The 18,824-nt window shown below is 35.4% G+C and overlaps 1 protein-coding gene across 1 annotated transcript; it reads left to right on the top strand.

Annotated features, from left to right (window-relative positions):
* Positions 1-2,720: 2,720 nt before the first annotated feature.
* Positions 2,721-18,786, top strand: LOC105451147 (ATP-binding cassette sub-family C member Sur). Its single transcript, XM_011691426.1, has 31 exons — positions 2,721-2,944; positions 4,004-4,376; positions 7,648-7,908; positions 8,131-8,233; positions 8,684-8,911; positions 9,244-9,441; positions 9,530-9,676; positions 9,834-10,034; positions 10,173-10,310; positions 10,370-10,532; positions 10,776-10,954; positions 11,030-11,155; positions 11,325-11,565; positions 11,705-11,810; positions 11,916-12,177; positions 12,275-12,412; positions 12,782-13,024; positions 13,156-13,397; positions 13,656-13,730; positions 13,838-13,906; positions 13,986-14,083; positions 14,235-14,452; positions 14,771-14,992; positions 15,159-15,340; positions 15,685-15,856; positions 16,097-16,331; positions 16,907-17,034; positions 17,251-17,438; positions 17,792-17,895; positions 18,015-18,211; positions 18,361-18,786. Exons 2-31 carry the CDS (start codon positions 4,150-4,152, stop codon positions 18,514-18,516), a joined length of 5,247 nt encoding a protein of 1,748 aa, XP_011689728.1. The 5' UTR covers positions 2,721-2,944; positions 4,004-4,149; the 3' UTR covers positions 18,517-18,786.
* The last annotated feature ends 38 nt before the right edge of the window (positions 18,787-18,824 follow it).

Raw genomic sequence — 18,824 nt, 5'->3', positions numbered from 1 at the left:
GACGTGTGCTCTTCCTATCTGACGTATTTTGCATATAATTATACATATATAATTATATATGGAACTTTTTTCCTGGAAATTGAAAAATTAAATTTTTTTATTTTATAATTTTAGGATTTCTAAATAAAGTGTATATTTGTTATACTTAGTTATTTTCTATCAAGCCGTGGAAAGAGGACCGATTTTGAAGAACATCTTCCAACATGATTTAATGCATAGAAGGTCCGCGAACAGTGATTTCTTCCAGGCTGCCAGACTAAATTTATCATATTATAACAATTGCCTTGATGGAATTAAAAGCCGTTAAGAGTCTTAAATGTTGCCAAGTTATGTTAAAATTATTTAATTTTTTAACTTTTTAATTTAACTTTAATCTCTTTTTAACTAGATACTATCCTGAAAAAAAGTAAATGTAATAGCGCTATTCTGTATGACAGAATTCTGACGGTCCCACGTAAAAAGTCGAAATGACCGCTCTCGATCATGCTTCTCTCTGGATGGACTGGTGATGCTGAATAAATGAGGAGATCGCCGATATTACCTAACTATTTTCAGCTATTAATGATATACATATAATATATATTGATCTACTCTCTTGCATTTTTTAATATACGTTTGCATAAAAACAAAAATAGAAAATATTAGATATCTAAAAAAATAAATATACTTGGCGGGAGATGCTACCGCGTTTCCTAATAAATAAGTAAAAATAAATTTAATTAAATATTAAATTAAAATAGAAAATAACATTCTTGCTTTTTATATTTTATATTTTTTCAGATTATTAAATTATTCCGATTTTTAGTTCTTATCAAAAAAGAAGTCTATCTCCCCTTCGTTTTCTGCCCGTCTGTCTTTCCGTCTCTATCATATATTGCGTGTCTGTCACTCTGCATATCTATTTCTTCTCCGTTTTTCTCTTCCTTTCAATTTCTCGCAAAACTTCATATTATTACATACAGAATCATTAAATTGTTAATATAGAAGTACTTCTTATAAATTAACCAGCGTGCGTCGGCATATAAAACTCCGCTCTTTTTACGTCGCTCATCATTACGCAATAATATTTTGTAACTTTTTAGCGTTGAATCTTTTTTAAGAAAACATACATTTGCACACTATACACTTTAACCTTTTTCCCGATTCCTACGTCAAATGTAATTGCCGCGTTTAAGAATAGTTAATTTTGTATGATGAACTTTACATGCATTTCTTTTTACGAACATCATATATGTATAACAAACCAACTGACGCGAGTAATACACGCGCCTATAACTCCTACGGAAAGTGCTGACGAAATCTGTGCTGTAGAGATATCTTTACACTATCGATAGTGTATTATACATATGCATGCAACAAACTGGTTATTCGCGAGTGATATACTTTTTGGAAAACGTGGTAGACGCGGCTGATGATTCTTATCGCGTCCGAAGCACTTAGTGCAAAATGTAATATATTACGATCTTCGAGACAGAAAATTACCGTCAATAATTAATTATCCACTAGATAAGCAAATAGAGCATACGGTGTTTCGAAATAGCGCGCAGCGAAATGCCGTTGCGACATGTATTTCGTCGAATGAAATTTATTTCGATGTAATCATTTATTGTCCAGTTATTTGTTAATTAATATTAATTCAATTTTTTGTTAATTTGATAAAGCAAATAATATTTCGATGACAAGACATTAAAACGATCAGAGATAAAAGTTCGACATGCGATGGAAGTACTATTGAAAGATATATAAACAGAAGCTCTTTACTGATGGTAAAATTAAACTGTGACTGAAACAAAATTTGTGAAGGCTGTTGGTGTCCATTAATAGGATAGGCAATTCCTGTGGTTGATCTCGTTGCACGAAAATTGCAGGTGCCATGTGGCTTCCTGAGACGTAAAACGCTTGGCAACGAGCGTCTGCTTAGTTTGCTTTCTCCCGGAAAATCAAGGACGGGAGAATCGATATATTTTCGTGAGTTTCATTTCTGACCCTCAAAACGAGAAAGAATCCATCGCTACAAATGCATATTTAAATTTTATTCGTAGATTTTATTACATTAGGTAACAAAATTTTATATATACATATATATATACACAGAATAATTATTTATTATGCATATATTTTTAACTTTATTTTAGTTTTCATTTTATTATTTCCAAATATTTCGAAATATTATATATCGTTTTATAAAAAAATCCAGTGTCTTAATTGGAAAGCAGCAACTTTTTTATAACTTTTTTTTAATTTAAATTCTTATAAATTTTCTGTATTGTATAAGTTTTTTTTAACATAAAATTATAATTTTTATTAAATTATTTATCTGGTGAAATTATGTTTTAAAAATCGCTACCTTGTTATATCGAAAAATAACTCTGCTGTAATTTTGTCCAGAAAAAAGTTTTTTTTCAGTATCTCATAGTAATTAAGATATTTGAGTATTATTTTTATGGAATCACGTATTTTCGAATTCAGTGTAATGCGTACGAAAAAACTTAAGGTGTTATCTGAGAAAAACGCGTTCAGTGCGATTGCAGGGCTAATTTTGCAAGTCTAATCAAAATTTTAGCTCGAAATTATACCGGTTTTGTTTTTGCCCGCATCTACAGGAGGGATCCTCTTTTTTACCAGTGACTCATCGTACACGTGGAATTATCATTGGTATTCTGTTCGGATCTCATCTCAGTAGACCGCGAACCATTGGGGAGGGAGAACGTGTGGCTCCTCAGTCCTCTCGTCAGTGCCACGTGCGGCATATACAGCCGAAAGTGTCAAACGGAAGTCAAGTGTTTCAGTTTCCTGTGTTTTTTTCGGAAAAATGCAAGCGTTTTAACTGCAATGTATCGCGCGTATTAATGTTAACTGCAGAAATAATTATCGAATTGTCGATTTTGTCACCATCATTGATCAAACGGTAGATGAATGAGAATGATATCGATCTGGTCAACAGGTAAAGTGTTATCAAATAAATCTATTGAGAAAAATCTGAAAGATTAAATTTTTTAAATTTAGAGTTAATACAATTATTTCTTATTTATTGTTCTGCGTGATTTGTGACAAACACTTGCGTAGTTTATATCTTAGAATTACAACGTATTAATTAAGAATAAATAGTAAGTTCTTAACTCATTGAAATATGTTGCAAAATGATGAATTTTTAATGAATCGTGAAACTATTAATGCAATATTTTCATCGCGAGAAGAATTTTTAAAATACATCTACGTCATTATGCTTTATGTGGCAATAAAATATTGTTGCTAAATATGCAAATTTAATGCAAACTGATTTATGAATGCGTTAACATTATACAGTACAATATATAGTTATTAAAAAAATTTGTTTAATGTATAAATAAAATGCCACATACATTTTAATTAATTTTGAATCGTTTCATCTTTGATTTGTTAAAATTTAAGTAATCAAAACCTAATTTTCTTTAATAGAAAACATTTTATTAGTAGTAGAGTAAATCTATATATTTGTGTCTTGTAATTTCTTTTTAATGGATTTCATGAGAAGTGAATATAATTCAGTCTTCAAGCGTATCCCGCAAACTGATCTTTCGCGTATGCCGTTTAAGAGATTTCCTTTAATCATATTATTTTGATTTCATCCTTGACCTTCCTGAATTGTTACGCATGAATAATAAAGTTTTGCGTAATTATTAGCACACGTGCTCTCGTTATCGAATGTTGAAAGTTATTCAACACTTCGGTATATTTTTAGAAGACACAAAGCGCACGACGAAAATAAGCCACTTGGTAGTGCGCGGAATTTCCTGAACGGAAGGCAGATATAATTCTTTTGGAGGTGCTGTTGTGACACTGATATAAAAATAACATGAAAGAAAATAATTTTCAAAGTCCAATATCGTTTATTCAAAAAATCTACATATAAATATTCCGTAATAATTTATTTAAGTCTATAAACATATATATATAAATACTTGAGATGTACTATTTTTTTCTATTATAGAAATACATCTCGGGAACATTTATTTTGTTACAGATAATTAATTATCAACACGCTGTAATTTTATAATTGTGAATAGCTATATGTTCTTCAAATAACACATAGTTTCTCCAGATACGCAAAGCAATTAATAAATCACGAATGATACTGATGAGAAATATCGAAGACACTGGACGATCAAGATGGATCTCTGCAAACAGTACAAGTTTCTACATATACTACCGAGGCTTACTAAACGAATTGTTTGGTCCTGGCAAGCCGGAAATGGAACGGTATTCCAGGTGCCGGAGAATGATCTGCATTCACCGACCGGATGTCTCATCGAATTGATAAACCTCTCCGTCGCTATTTTCACCGCGCTTGTTGCCGCAATTTTAATTTTTAAATATAAATGCAGCACGGCTGGCAAGTAAGTTGACAAAAAGGAAAGAAATCACATTTGAATTAATAATGATTGTAACAAGTTTAATTATATTCACACTCACGAATAGCTACGTTTTATAATTATGTTTATCATTTATGGGGCAATTATTCCACGCGGTTAATTAAGCGAATAGAAATGTCGCTTAAATGTCGACATAATTACGAGAGACGCGAGCTATTACTGATTAACTGACCAGAAATGTAAAGTTTTTTTACTGTCATCCGTATGTAAACCGATCTGACACGAATGTTAAATGAAACGCGAACGATCCTTCGAGATTGCTCAGGCTTAATTGAAGTAAATTTCAAATTAGATGATAAAATGCTTTATTCGTTCGGGGGTGCCCCATGATTCAAGCGAGAGACGTTTCTGTCAAGGAATTTGCTCCATTTGATGCCATAAGATATATGTATAAGCCGCTAGTAATTATGCGTCATCCTTGATTCAATATTCAAAGCACAAGGCGCTCATCATCTTTCCGAGTTAATTCCGCGATAATTATATTTTACAATTTCCAAGACATTAGTATTATTCACCATAGTGTAAACCATAATTGCATTATGCACCATTATAACAAACGTTAAAATATATTGAATATATATAATTTTAATGTATTTATATAAAATATATATAATTTTTAAAAATTTGATTTTATTTTAATTTCTTAACTTTTATTGTTATACAGATATATATAAGGCAGTTAAATTAATTGGACTTTTTTGCATTGTTAACATAATATTAATATTATAAGCTCACATCTCTTTTCTTTCTTTGAAGAATAGTTTTTCAGTTGCTCTCCTACGGGTTATGTTGATAATTAACAGAGCGCTTCTTAAAAAAGCATATTGATTATTTTCCTATGCTGAAGCTCTCACGGCGCATAGTAAACGCAGTTTCACGCTTCGCAGAAGCAGCGGACCACAAATCGATCGATTCTCGGGTATTCTCGCAGTGTGACTCAATACTTTATTTGCTCGGAATGTAACATGAACTACGTTTGACTAACGCAATATTCATTGCAAAATTTTGAATTTATGTATCACATATCGATACTTTCTCCTTTCATAAAAGTTTTAATAAATTCAACGTTTAAGGCGGTAATTAAAGAAAAATTAGATTTTGCTCTTTTTAAAATATTTTGACTGTAAAGAAGCTTTTTTTGTATTTTAATAAAAAGATTTAGTTGTTTCTAAATTTGATAATTGAAAATATGCCGGTTTATATAATTAATAAATATCCTTTTACTGTTAACCACCGGGATATTTTTGTGTGCCACAATATTTATTATTCTTACTATGAAATATTATAGTGCCAATAATGCACTTACAATATTTAGTGCACACGCGCGAAGCAGTTATTAAGTCTCGTCGCGAGATTCTTACCCAGTAATTACTCTATATACGTGTACTCCCTGTATTGTATAATGATAACACACGCGCGCGTGTTCTTAGGGCGTGTAAAATTTTTGTCGCATGGAAATGAAGCAATCCCGTTAATCGCGAACGAACCTCATCGACACCGCAAGCGTTTTCATTACGTACGGGCAATTAATGAAACGGAATGCCGGAATGCACTCGTGCGTGAAGAAAAACGTTTCGTATTAATTACCGGAATAATTTATAGCAGGCTGTAACTCGGATTTCTCTCTCTCTCTCTTTCTCTCTCTTTCTCTTTCTCTCTCTCTCTCTTTCTCTCTCTTTCTCTTTCTCTGTTTTATCCAGAATAAACGCACATTTACTTTACTGGCACTTATACACTTATATGGTCGCCGATTCGCATCATTGATCGCTGTTCAAGGATTATTATAACGTTGACTGGAGGATAAATTAATTTCTCTCTCTTTCTCTCTCTCGCTCTTTTACATAAATTGATTTATAATCTGAAATTTACAATTAAATTTCTTATACGTTAAATTTTTATTGCGTTTTTTATCTTATTTTTTTAACTATTTATTGATTATATTTGTATATGATTTCTGAAAGGTCTTGAATTGTTATTTCAATCTTTATAAAAAGAATTTTTAGTCTAAGAGAATTTAAGAAGAATTTCCTTAAATTTAGAAACTCGCATTAACAAGTATTTTTAACATCTACATTTCGTTGCCCGCCGTTGTTTTATGGACCGTTCACGCATTTACATCTTAAATAAGCCACAGTTTTAAAAAAAAAAAAACGTAAACGAGAATATGTTGAGTACATCGTAGACACAACATACGCGGCTATCACCGTTCACTTTGTATTAGGTACTTGTAAAGCTTTTGCAATAATACAGCGCAGACACAGCTCAGATCGCGAATGGAGTAATTCAGTAATTATTCGATTTATTGCTTCCTTCCGCCTCGCTATCGAACTCATCAGAAGCAAACTTGTTTCGAGCTTGTGTGCGTCCAGTCGTGTACAAATTAACTAACTCAGTGTGTACACCGCTCGTCATTATCATAGAATTAGTAACAGGCTGCGTAAATAGAATCCCCTCAGTGTGCAGTATCAATAAAATCCTTAATGAATCTTCCCTAAATATATTTTTCTTTTATAACGAAGGAAGTGGTAAAGAATATGAGATAAACGCTGTGTAACTTTTTATCTTAATAAGCCACGAAGTAGATACATAAGTTACACGTTCATTACAATATCCCCTCGTATTCTCTTCAGTTTTATCTTCGACTGACATTTAACAATGTCGAGCACCTGCGAGTATATACGGGATAAGTTGATGTCTGCAGTGACGTCACTGGCACGACATAACGATAGACTCGGGAAATTGCAGGTGAAATGACTCAGAGGCCATTCAGGTTCGTTAAGGCGCGCGTACAAACCCAACCCTCTATACTCATCATATACGGTTTACCCGTCGAATACGTAATACGCCTGCATACCTGATGTGATTACAGAATGTACTCGTATAACGAGATTTCCCGCCGACGTTTCTTTACCTTGATTATTCCGCAGAAATTCAACTCTGCTGTCGATTTATACTGAATTAATTCTACATTAACTCGTAAATAATTTATACGTGAAATTTTTCGAATATTATAATGGATATATCCTTTTGAATTATCGCTAACTTATAATTTGTAATTTTTTATTTAATTAAAATTTTTGATATCAAGAAATGTTCGTTTCTTTGAAAGAAAGAATTTATTTATTTAAATAATAGTCGTAAATTCTTTTAAAAATCGTAATTTCTTTGTCAAATTAAAAACATAAATATTTTCAGCAAACAAGTGATGAGAATATAATATCTTCTTTTTTTTTAGGCTTTCTAAGTCGCTGTTGCCACTTCATGTAGGCAGGACTTTACTTTGTATACTGTTACTGTTAATTCTCTTATTGGAACTGTGCGAGTCCGTACTGACGTCGATTTCACTGTCGTCGATCGTAACGATAACTGCTGTATTATTTTGTTGGATATTACATCGCGAAACCGAGATCAGAGATGGTTTCGGCACCGCCGTGTCGGGAGGTGGATTTACGATAATCGGTCTCACGCGGGCATGGAAGTTTTTGTACTTATCCAGGTATTTTATTGATAATTATTAATATAAAAGATAAATTATACCTTGACATCTTCCTCTAGATTAATCTCATCATCATTCTCAGCTTTCTTATATTCGTAAAATATCACTGTTATTTTATACTTATATTATTTATAATATTCATTAACGCCTAACTAATTATTATTAGTAATAATTAACTTATCCCAAGTTTTATGTTTGTCAAAATACGATTTCTTCTTTTAGATTCGGCTTGTCCATTCGATACGTTCGCGTTGCCACGACGGGGGCCACCGCCGCTTGTTGCGGATTGCTAGCTATTATCGATTCTTACACCCTTTATCGTATGGTAAATTCAATTATTTAATGAATTCAATTATTTAATGAATCTTCAAGAAGCAGAGATGAAATGCATAAAAGAATATTACGTTTTAGAGTTTTAGTGAAAACACTGTGCGACCTTTTAATTATTTTCTTAGAGATTTTCTCTTATATACTTTTCTTCAGACGTGAGAAAAACCTTTTTAAATAAACGTTTTATCGGAACTCGCCGCGACGCACTTGCCCGCCGTCTCGCTAGAGTCTCGCGCTAAAAGCTTGTCCACCCCGTTTTGCGTTTACGACTTCCTCGACTCGATAAAGATGAGAACGGCATTAGCGGCGTTTTATTACTCTCGTCTCTTTTTCCAGCGTGGAAATATCGAGTGTATAAACATCGCGCGCGTCGCCACGGCACTTCGGCCGATTCTCTCGCTGCAAATATATAATCGCGCGACGATGATGTTTTCGTCGTTCGTAGATGCAGAAGAGCCGGCGGTACACCGTTAAAAGGCCCGATAACGCGCGGAACTCCTACGTGCACTCCACCTCGCCGTTCGTCAGCAGGATCACCTTCCACTGGGTGACTGACCTGCTGCTGCGCGGCTATCACACGCCGCTCGAACTCCTCGATCTGGCGCAACTTCCTGACGAGGAGACCACGAGGAACCAGTTCGAACGTTTTCGCGTCGTTTACGAGGCCGAAAGGGTAGCAATTTTACGCTTCCTTCTCTTGAGAAAAATAATCAATCTGTTTTCGTAACAACTGAGCAATCTGAGGATAACTTATAAGATATATAATTATTATGTATTACACTAATATATCTCAAGATTATTATATATATTATAACTTGTTATCGCAAGTAATTATTAACGTTACACTAATATATGTCACAAGATTATTATGTATTATAACTTATTATCACAAGTAATTATTAACGTTTGTTAAAAGTAATTTTAATAACTGAAATTAAAACCCTGTCGTCACGCTTATTTTTTTCGCGCGCAAATCGAGTTCAATTAAATTCCTTTAATTCCTAGCTGCGATGCCGCGGACGGAAATTGTCCCTGTGGAAATGTTTTTGGAAGCGGATATGGTTGACTTTCGCGGCGGGTAGCGTCTTGAAGCTGTTCGGCGACGCTATGACTTTGGTGGGTCCCATGACGATTCCGAAGATCATTAATTATGCGTCAAATTTGCAAAACAGCACCGCGACGAACGAAAGCTTTTCCTCGAAGGTATCGTCGCGCCTCTCCGTTGTCTGTTAAATTCACTTTTATTCTTCAACTTGATATGTTTAACCGTCTAAAGAGATTAATTCTTCAGGGAGTCCTGACATTTTCCCAAATTCTGAAGAATGGATATTTCTTGGGGATCTTAGTTTTTCTTGCTACCATTTTGCAAAGTACGTTGAAGCAAGCCTCCACCCACGTGCTCTGCGTCGGAGGAATACGTTTGCGAACGGCTCTCCAGGTATTTTACTTGCGCTTATACACGCTTCAAGATTTTATTTTGCAAGGTGTGCTAATTTAGAAATGATTTCTCTTTCGCCGTTTTTGAGATACGCTTAAACTTTGAGATACCAAACAAAAGACGCGTTAATAAATATTTTATTCAATTCATCGCTTAGGCATTAATTTACGATAAGGCTCTTCGACTGTCTTCTTGGAGTATCTCCGAGGAAGAAAAGCCATCTGAAAAAGATAAAGAGCAGCACTGCCATCAGCAAGTAGCTGACGTTGGAACTTTGACGAATCTCATGGCCGAAGATGTGTACAACGTAATGAGTTTCTTCTGGATCGTTCATTACATCTGGGCTGTCCCATTGAAAGTAAAGACATTTAAATAAACATTTACGTGTATTTTATCACTTAATATTTTATAGAGAAAACGTTTGTCAAATCACTCAGAAACATTATCAGTAAAATAATTTTATAATTTTCGGTACTTCCGTTTAATTTGTACACAGATTACCGCCATCATTTTCCTTCTGTACTTGAAACTGGGCATCAGCGCGATTATCGCGGTAACTTGCTGCATACTGATCGTCACGCCGATGCAGCTGCTCCTCGGGAAACGAATGTCCGAAAATTCCAAGTCCATAGCGGTAAGGAAGTGATGCATTATCTTTGTTCGTCTTGGATCTTCAATTCTCCGATCTTTCAGGAGAAGAGCGACGCGCGCCTTCGTCTACTTAATGAAATTTTTCAAGGGATACGGCTCATTAAGCTACGCGCCTGGGAGAATCTCTTCAAAGATCGCATATGGAAGACCAGGGATCAGGAATTAAAGCTGCTAAAAAAGGACTCTGTCTATTGGGCGCTTATCAGTAAATAATTTCTTTTTTCTCTTAATTAAAAACGTTTATTAATTATAATAGACATTTTTTTATCTTATTTTATCTCGTTTCGATTTTGCACCAAAACATAAACGAGAAACAAGAGAGATGATCATCAATTACTAATAATACTTTCTATAATATGAGTTTTATAATTCTTACGATAATTTAGTAATTGGTCTAATAATTTAATTGAAAAAGAGACCTAGGTAAATTTACGCATTAATATCGCAGACTTTCTGACACACGCCTTCTCCGTTCTGGTAACTCTCTTCACATTCGGAATTTATTTCTGGTTGGAGGAACGAAATCTTGATGCGGGGAACGTTTTTGCCAGTCTCGCGCTCTTTTCGCAACTGACCGTGCCGCTCTTCATCTTTCCGGTGATAGTGCCGATTATCATCAATGCCATGGTGAGGGGAATAACGGTCTCGAGTTAAACTACTCGTTATAAATTCGAGACATTCCTTCTTATTCCGGATTTGCAGATTTCTACAACGAGATTAGAGGAGTTTCTCCAGCTTCCAGAGATCGTGAATATTCTCCCCGAACCAGACGATCAAAGAGCGACGGTAGATGTGTTGCCAAAGGCAAATTCATACACCGATAATGACGTGAGTACTTTTTGATTAGAAAATCTTAAAATATACTTCAGACACGTTTATATAAATTAAAATAATTTACTTTGTAATTTTGTTTTATAAATTTTACAAGTTATAATATTATTGAATATGGTATATTTATTTTAATAATTCAGATTGGCAATTGTGTTATATTCTTCAGAAAGTAGAAGCGATTAACAGCGTTGCAACTTTCGGATCGCTGGACAATATTGTAGAGGACGAGGAAGATCCACGGTCGAGTATCTTGCGTGAATTCGGTCTGCCAATTGACTCATCAATCGATACGGTATTCGAGAAAGATCCGGAAGTGCCGGAGTCTGTTCTTAAAGTCACACCGAGTACCTTCGCCTGGGGCTCTGACGAAAACACGTTGACGGTTGACGCTCTTAATTTCCCGCGAGGTGAATAACGCTATAGAAGCAAAGCGCGAGAGGATATTAGATTGATTATAAAACAAGATATGTTTAGATATAGAAATTTAAAAATTAATCTAAAAATTATTTAATTAAGTATAATAAATTGAGGACCTAATATTTTTAGGACAACTGACGATAATTGTGGGAAAAACCGGAAGTGGAAAGACCTCTTTATTGTTGGCGCTTCTAGGAGAGATTCAGAAAACAAGCGGAAGCGTCGAATGGCTAAAGTAATTATAATTGAAAAAAAAGAGAAGGAAAAATAAGGATGTATTTTAATTAAAATGATAATATATTTCATTATTGACGAAAAAATGTTGCGCATTGCTTTTCAGGGGTCTGAAGATCGCCTACGTGGCGCGACAGCCGTGGCTCCAGAACGCGACCTTGAAGGACAATATTCTCTTCGGGTCTGCGTATCGATCGCGAAGATATCGCAACGTCTTACAGGCGTGCGCTCTTCAACCGGACGTGGACATACTTCCCGGTCGAGATCTGACCAGGATCGGCGAGCGGGGTATCAATCTGAGCGGCGGCCAGAAGCAAAGGGTTACCATAGCCCGAGCTCTGTACAGTGACGCCGATGTCGTCCTCCTGGTCCGTTCGCTTTGTATATTATATGAATTATAAACGTCAGTTTAAATAGAAAACAGATGTACGTGTAAGTATAATTAAAAATTTTAATTGTTTGCAGGACAATCCATTGTCGGCGTTAGATCAGCACGTCGGTCAGCAGATTTTCGATCACGGCGTGAGGGAGTTCCTGCTGAGAAACGGTCGAACGGTGATTATGGTCACTCACAAATTGGAGCTGTTATCGGCTGCTCATCAGGTTTTTTTTTTTATACTTCTAATACTTTACTCTAATTTTTTTAATGTATATTACATCGTATCATATTGTATCATGTACAAATGAAAATATGTGCTATTCTCTATACACGCTGTTAGATTGAGATAAAAAGCTAATTTATAATTCTTTTTATTAATATTCGTTATTCTCTGTATTTATACGCATATATTATTAAGTACTTTAAAAAATAACTTATCATCTTATATATTTCTACACAGATATGTCCATATGTTTAAGAAATAATATCTTCTAAATAATTCTTTATGTTAAAAAAATAATATTAGTTAAATAATATCAGAAAAAAAATGAAATGCAGAGAAGTCGCATAAAGTCGCGTATATATATTTTAAGATAATTGTCATGGACGGCTGTCGAGTTCGCGCGGTTGGAACGAAATCCAGCATCGAGAATATGGATTCTGAATTGGCGGCGGAGTGGCGAATCGTGGATTCAAGACGCCAGGACGACAATCAATTTCAAAAGACTGCCAAGGATAGATGGTCCCTAATCAAATTAGTCTACAGAATCGGAATGAGCAAAGCGAGAGGACACGTTAGCGACGGATCATGGATCACCGATCGCGATGCCTACGTGGTAAATAACAGAAATAACAGAAAGAGCAGGAATATATTAATCTTTGATGAGGTTTATGCATTAACGATATCTTTGATGAGATTTACACATGGAAATAACTTTACCGTTAATCTGGATTGCGAATCTTGCAGAATCCGCCAGCGTTCGTGCCTTTAAGGCTGCGCCGCACAACTTTATCCGGCTCGAGGTACTGGAGTCACGTTCTCACGGATCTTCTGGTATCGGCGGAAGAATGGGACACCGACAGGAAACGATCGAGGAGGCATTGCGGCATCCTCAGATTGACGAGCCTTCAAGCGGCAAAACGGCCGCCGCCGATCTTCCGACAGAGCAGCACGCCGCTCATTCTCGAGAATCGACCCGTGCCACCGAGGTATGAATTTTGAAAAATTATTTCTCCTTTTCAGGCATGTACATAAAATGCGATCAGATAAGAAATAAAAGAAATCCGACGAGTCAATTTTCGCTCATAGATTATTTCGCCAAATTAATGTTTTTTTAGCAAGACTGTCGTTATTTGTCGCAAGTTTTTAATTTACCGCTTAAATGTCTCCTTGCGACTACAAAATAATTTATGTGAAATAATAAATAGTTATATTTTTTAACACAGAATACTTTTATTTTTGCACAGGAAAAGGACTAACACTTACAGCACTTGTGACAACGGACAATCCAGCGGCATGCTAAGGCAATTCTTTTCTGCAAGGTTTTAAACTTTGTTTCTTTATTGTATATATATGTACGGATAATAATGTGATTTTCCACTAAATACAATTGAAAAAGTGAAAGAGAAAATAATAACGGAAACTTTAGGTACCCGGATGAAATGGCAGTGGGCAAAGACAAAAATGTTCTGTCTCGACTGATGCCAGGTTCTAACAAGTAATTATAATAGTGAATGTGAATAATGCGAGAAGGAAATTGTAAGCCAAATAAATATTTTATATTTGCTCCTTTTTAGGATTACTCAGCAGCGAGATCAGCACCATCATCTCCCGGCGAAACGATTGTTATCGGTGGAATCGCGGACTAGCAATCAGATGGATGACGCGAAAGAAAGTTAGTTGTCAAAATTAATTGTATATATATATTTTTTTAAATGTTTGTTCAATTTTTTAATTTATACTCTCTTCTTATTTCTTCTTCTCTTAAAAGTTAGTATAAATAAGTCTTAAAATTTAAAAAGTATTCATCTTAATCTTTCTTTTAGCTTTGAACGACGAGGACGTGGACGAACAGGGCGAACTCGAGGTCGATGATAAAAGTGGAATGGTCAATAGAATGATTTGGATGGAGTATCCGAAGGCCGCTGGATGGATACCGGGACTCGTTTATGCGATAGCAGCGCTGGCCTTCCAAATCCTTCGCGTGTACACTGACTTCTGGCTGTGCGAATGGATGGAGGAAAGTGTTCATACGCCGGCGAATGTAAATATAGATATTTGATATATTAATATACATACATGCGAGATCGTCGTGATTGATTTTGCGATGAGAGCATCGCATTCGCTCAAAAAGCCATTTAAAAAATCAGATGTACATCCCAATTAATGTCGATAATTAATTAATGGCTATCATGTTACACTAAAATATCACATTTGCCGAACCAAGAATGATTACTAATATCACGAGATTGGTACGTCATTGCTTAAAAATTGGAAACTATTTTTGCAGTCAAAAAAGACGCGCGATACGCGCGGATGACGTGTTCTTTAAAATAATTTTAAACGTCGATCCTTTTTTCAGACGGTGTCCTACTTCACGGTGTACATCATCATATCCGTGGGCTCTATTTTTTTATCAATACTCTACAATGTGTCGGGTCAGTGGGTAGGTGTTAGAGCGAGACGGAAGTTGCATCAAGAAGCTATCGCCGGACTTCTCGGCGCGCCCGTCTCGTTCTTCGAATGCAATCTCATTGGAAAGATTCTGAGCAGGTTCAGCGCAGACATGAGTGTCATAGACAAGGTAAATGGGCGTACATTAATTAGCCCTTCTCGTATTTTGACAATTTACAATCGTCAAGACAAATGTTAATGTTACATAGATTATCGTCAAAAATAGCTATAAGTATAAAAAGTCATTTTAATTTTAATAAAATCTCTATTAATTTCTCTATTTCTTTTCTTTCAAGAAAATGGCTACGGCAATCAAGAGATTAACGTCTTTTGTTTTACTCTGCGGCTCGGTGATGATCATCAATATTATTATCTCGCCGTGGTTCTTAATCACTGTTGTACCAATTAGCTGCGCACACTACGCATTGCAAAAATTCTACAGGCGAGGCGCCAGGCAATTGCAGTGTTTAGATGGCAGGTATTAATAATCATTATGATTTCGTATAGAAGACAAACCAATTTTTTAAATCTTTTTATAAAAGATTTAAGATTTTTTTGGAAAAAGTAAAAGGAAAGACTAAAAATTCTTATTCGAGTATTCTATAACAAATCTGACGTTTACAAAGAAATAATCAATTACTTAATAATAACGATCAACGGTAATTATCCAAATAAAGAATAATATATATACGAGATAGCGCATTTTGCAAGTAATTAATAGTCTAATTGTTTTCATCCTCAAACCAAAAAATTTTTATTAATCTTTCTTTTACTTTTTTTGTTAGAATGCATTAATAATTATGTGAACTTTCACGTTTCAAGTACGAGAGGACCGGTAGTAGCGCATTTCTCAGAAACCTTGTCCGGCCTTTCAACACTGCGGGCATTCAAGCAAGAGGATCGCTTCATGGAGGAAATGATGAAACGCCTCGATATAAACACCAACGCATTTCTTATTTTGAACACCAGTAGCAGATGGTTTGGCACCGCATTGGTAATAAATTTAATATAATAAATGTAAAAAAAATTTTTTATCAGTTTTAAAAGCTGAGATTCTAAAACTCGGTAATTGCAATCAACGTTGGAAAATTAATTTTATTAAATTTATATTTTCCAGGTTTATTATAAATAATTGATAAATAATTTACTTATTATAAACCTCCTCTCTATATATCGAGGGAACATCTGGTAGAATCTTCGATGATTTTCATTGTTTTGCAAATAATAATTTCAGGACTATCTGGGCGCGGTTATCGTGGTAGTAGCCATCTCTACGGCATTACTTTCTGCGGAGCTATATCCAAGCCGCGTAACACCCAGATTAGTAGGCCTGGCAATCAATTATACTCTCTTGGTACCGGTATTGAACTGGATGATCAAGTTCAGCGCGGAAATCGAGTTGTACATGGGAAGCGTGGCCCGAATTTGCGCGTACAGGAACGCGCAACCGGAGAAGCTTCACGAAAGCGGTAATTAAATTGTTTTCAGCCTGAAATCTCTGGGCAAATCTCTTAATTTGTAAAGTCATGCTAAAATCGTTATCGTCATTAAATTTCTGTGTTTGGTACTTCGTATCAAAGCAAACATCGCGGATAAAGTCTGGCTGTTTGACACACCATTTTGAGCTCGCGATATCAATGAACATCAATAAGCGAAATTTATTATTAATCTGTGATGACGTTACATAATTTTTAAATCGTGACGGGCGCAAACTGAATCCCGCGTAAACAAGTGATAATTTTCGTTTTGGGAAATCGTATTACTAAATATCGACTGACTTGCTGTTTCGCGGTAATCTTTCGTTATCATTGTCTATCAAAACAATATGCAGTACTTCAACAATATTTAAATATCGATCAGAGAATCTTGCCAGTTGGCAGATTAATCAACTTCCGGAAACCGCTCGACGTTCTATTCGTACAGTGCTATCAAAAACACAATGTACTTATCAAACAATATAAAAGTATCTTTCGCAAGTAATATTCGGTTATTTACCGCTATTTTGTTTCTCGCTCCCTCACTAATTTTAGCTGCCGGATTTTAGGTTTACGGGTGGCCAATGATTGGCCTAACAGGGGCGAGATCATTTTTGAGAATGTCTCTCTGCGCTACGATGCGGACAGAAATCCGGTGGTGATAGATTTATCTTTGAGAATACCGGCTGGGCAAAAGGTAATCAGTAATCCGTAGATAAACCAACAGACGATTTATAATATGATAATATAAATGAAATAATACGTGTGTATTATCAATAATCTCCAAGTTCCTTTTATTTTAACGCATAATAAAATGAAAATATATTATGTATATTTTTTTATACTTTATGTAACATACATTTATACAATACTATGCATTATGTAGATTTCATTGTACAATTAATATTCACAGTTGGGCATTTGTGGGAGAACCGGTAGCGGAAAATCATCGACTGTAATGGCCCTCTTCCAACTGATCCAGATCAGTCAAGGACGCATCTTGTTGGATGGAATTGACATCCGGCAAGTGCCGCTTGGAGTATTGCGATCGCGGTTATCGGCCATACCGCAGGATGCAATAATGTTTAGCGGCACGATCAGGTACGCAAATAATACACTCGTAAATCTTTACTACGAGACGTCGTCTGTATAGTTTCTGACGCGGCTCGCAATTCACAATTTTATTCGCGTCGCGCTGCAGTACGTACGCGGAGAGAATTTTTTTTTAATTTACCCTGAAAATCATGTTAATTGTGGGACAATATAGTATTTAGGCAAATTTTACTGTGCACTACAATAAGTATTTTACTACAGTAAAATTTGCCTAAATACTATATTGTCCCATATAATTAACATGATTTTCAGGATAAATTAGAAAAAAAATTATCTACATGTACGCGGTGTTCATCTAAGAATTAAATATTCGAGCCTAAAATCGATTAACTACCCCGTAGAGAGAATCTAGATCCGTTTTCGGAATACCAGGACCAAGAAATCTGGCGAGCATTGGAGCTTTCACAAATCAAGGATGTCATAGCTTCGCATCACGAAGGATTGAGTATGCAATATAATACTTATATATAGTATATGTAATATTAATACAATAAATGTAACGATAATATGACATACATAAATTAAAGTTTAAAATAACTAATGTAATTGAAATTAATTTTGTAGGTCTCGAAGTGCGAGAAGGCGGCGAGAACTTCTCAGCCGGTCAGCTGCAACTGCTCTGCATGGCACGTGCGATCCTGCAGCGATCGCGTATCGTCGTCCTCGACGAGGCGACTGGCGCGCTTGATATTACCACCGAGAAATCACTCCTAAAAGCGGCTGCTGTCGCTTTCGAGGACAGAACTGTGATCACCATCGCGGTTAGTAAGCGCTCGATAAATTAGCAAAAGATAAACTAAAGAAGTGAGAAGCGCTTTCCAATAATTTTTTAAAAATTGTTACGCTAGAAAATTGAATCATTCGTTGGATAAGAATTGGATATTTTGATAATACTAATTTTTTTGTGCAGCATCGAGCGGCAGCTTTGTTAAATTGCGATCGTATCGTTGTTTTCGACGAGGGCAAGATCATCGAGGAGGGCTCACCGGCAGATTTGATGCAAAGACAGAACGGAGTCTTTTCCGCGATGATCAGAGTAGTTGAGCAAGGCGGCGGACAACGATGAGAAAAACCGCGAAAAGATGTCAATTACCTTCACTAATACACAGTATCGATTTAAAATAAAAATTCGAAGACTGCTTTAGGGTAGGGTTACAAAGTTTATATATACGTTGTAGGAATATACAATAATATGTACAGGACGGAGCTTTATTTTTTTATATTAATCTTATGCGTGTGACTAATTTGCTATTTTTATACAATGTCTTAATTTTGTATCGTGGATGTAACTGAAAATTGTAATTTGTAAATATATATAAAAGCAAGTCCAATTGTACCTGAAGATACTGAACGCGACGCCCGGTATATCGCAAG

Source organism: Wasmannia auropunctata, unplaced genomic scaffold (genome assembly GCF_000956235.1).
Source record: "Wasmannia auropunctata unplaced genomic scaffold, wasmannia.A_1.0 LD336053.1, whole genome shotgun sequence".
NCBI classification, from domain to species: domain Eukaryota; kingdom Metazoa; phylum Arthropoda; class Insecta; order Hymenoptera; family Formicidae; genus Wasmannia; species Wasmannia auropunctata.
Note: the sequence above shows the minus strand (reverse complement) of the source record. Positions and strands in the feature narration are given on the sequence as shown.

What these genes read in the sequence shown, in the direction of transcription:
- LOC105451147 (XM_011691426.1), top strand. Translation starts at nt 4,150, where the DNA reads ATGGATCTCTGCAAACAGTACAAGTTTCTACATATACTACCGAGGCTT. An exon ending in AAATGCAGCACGGCTGGCAA is followed by an intron (nt 4,377 to 7,647) that starts GTAAGTTGACAA and finishes CTTTTTTTTTAG; the next exon opens with GCTTTCTAAGTCGCTGTTGC. An exon ending in TCGTTTACGAGGCCGAAAGG is followed by an intron (nt 8,912 to 9,243) that starts GTAGCAATTTTA and finishes TTTAATTCCTAG; the next exon opens with CTGCGATGCCGCGGACGGAA.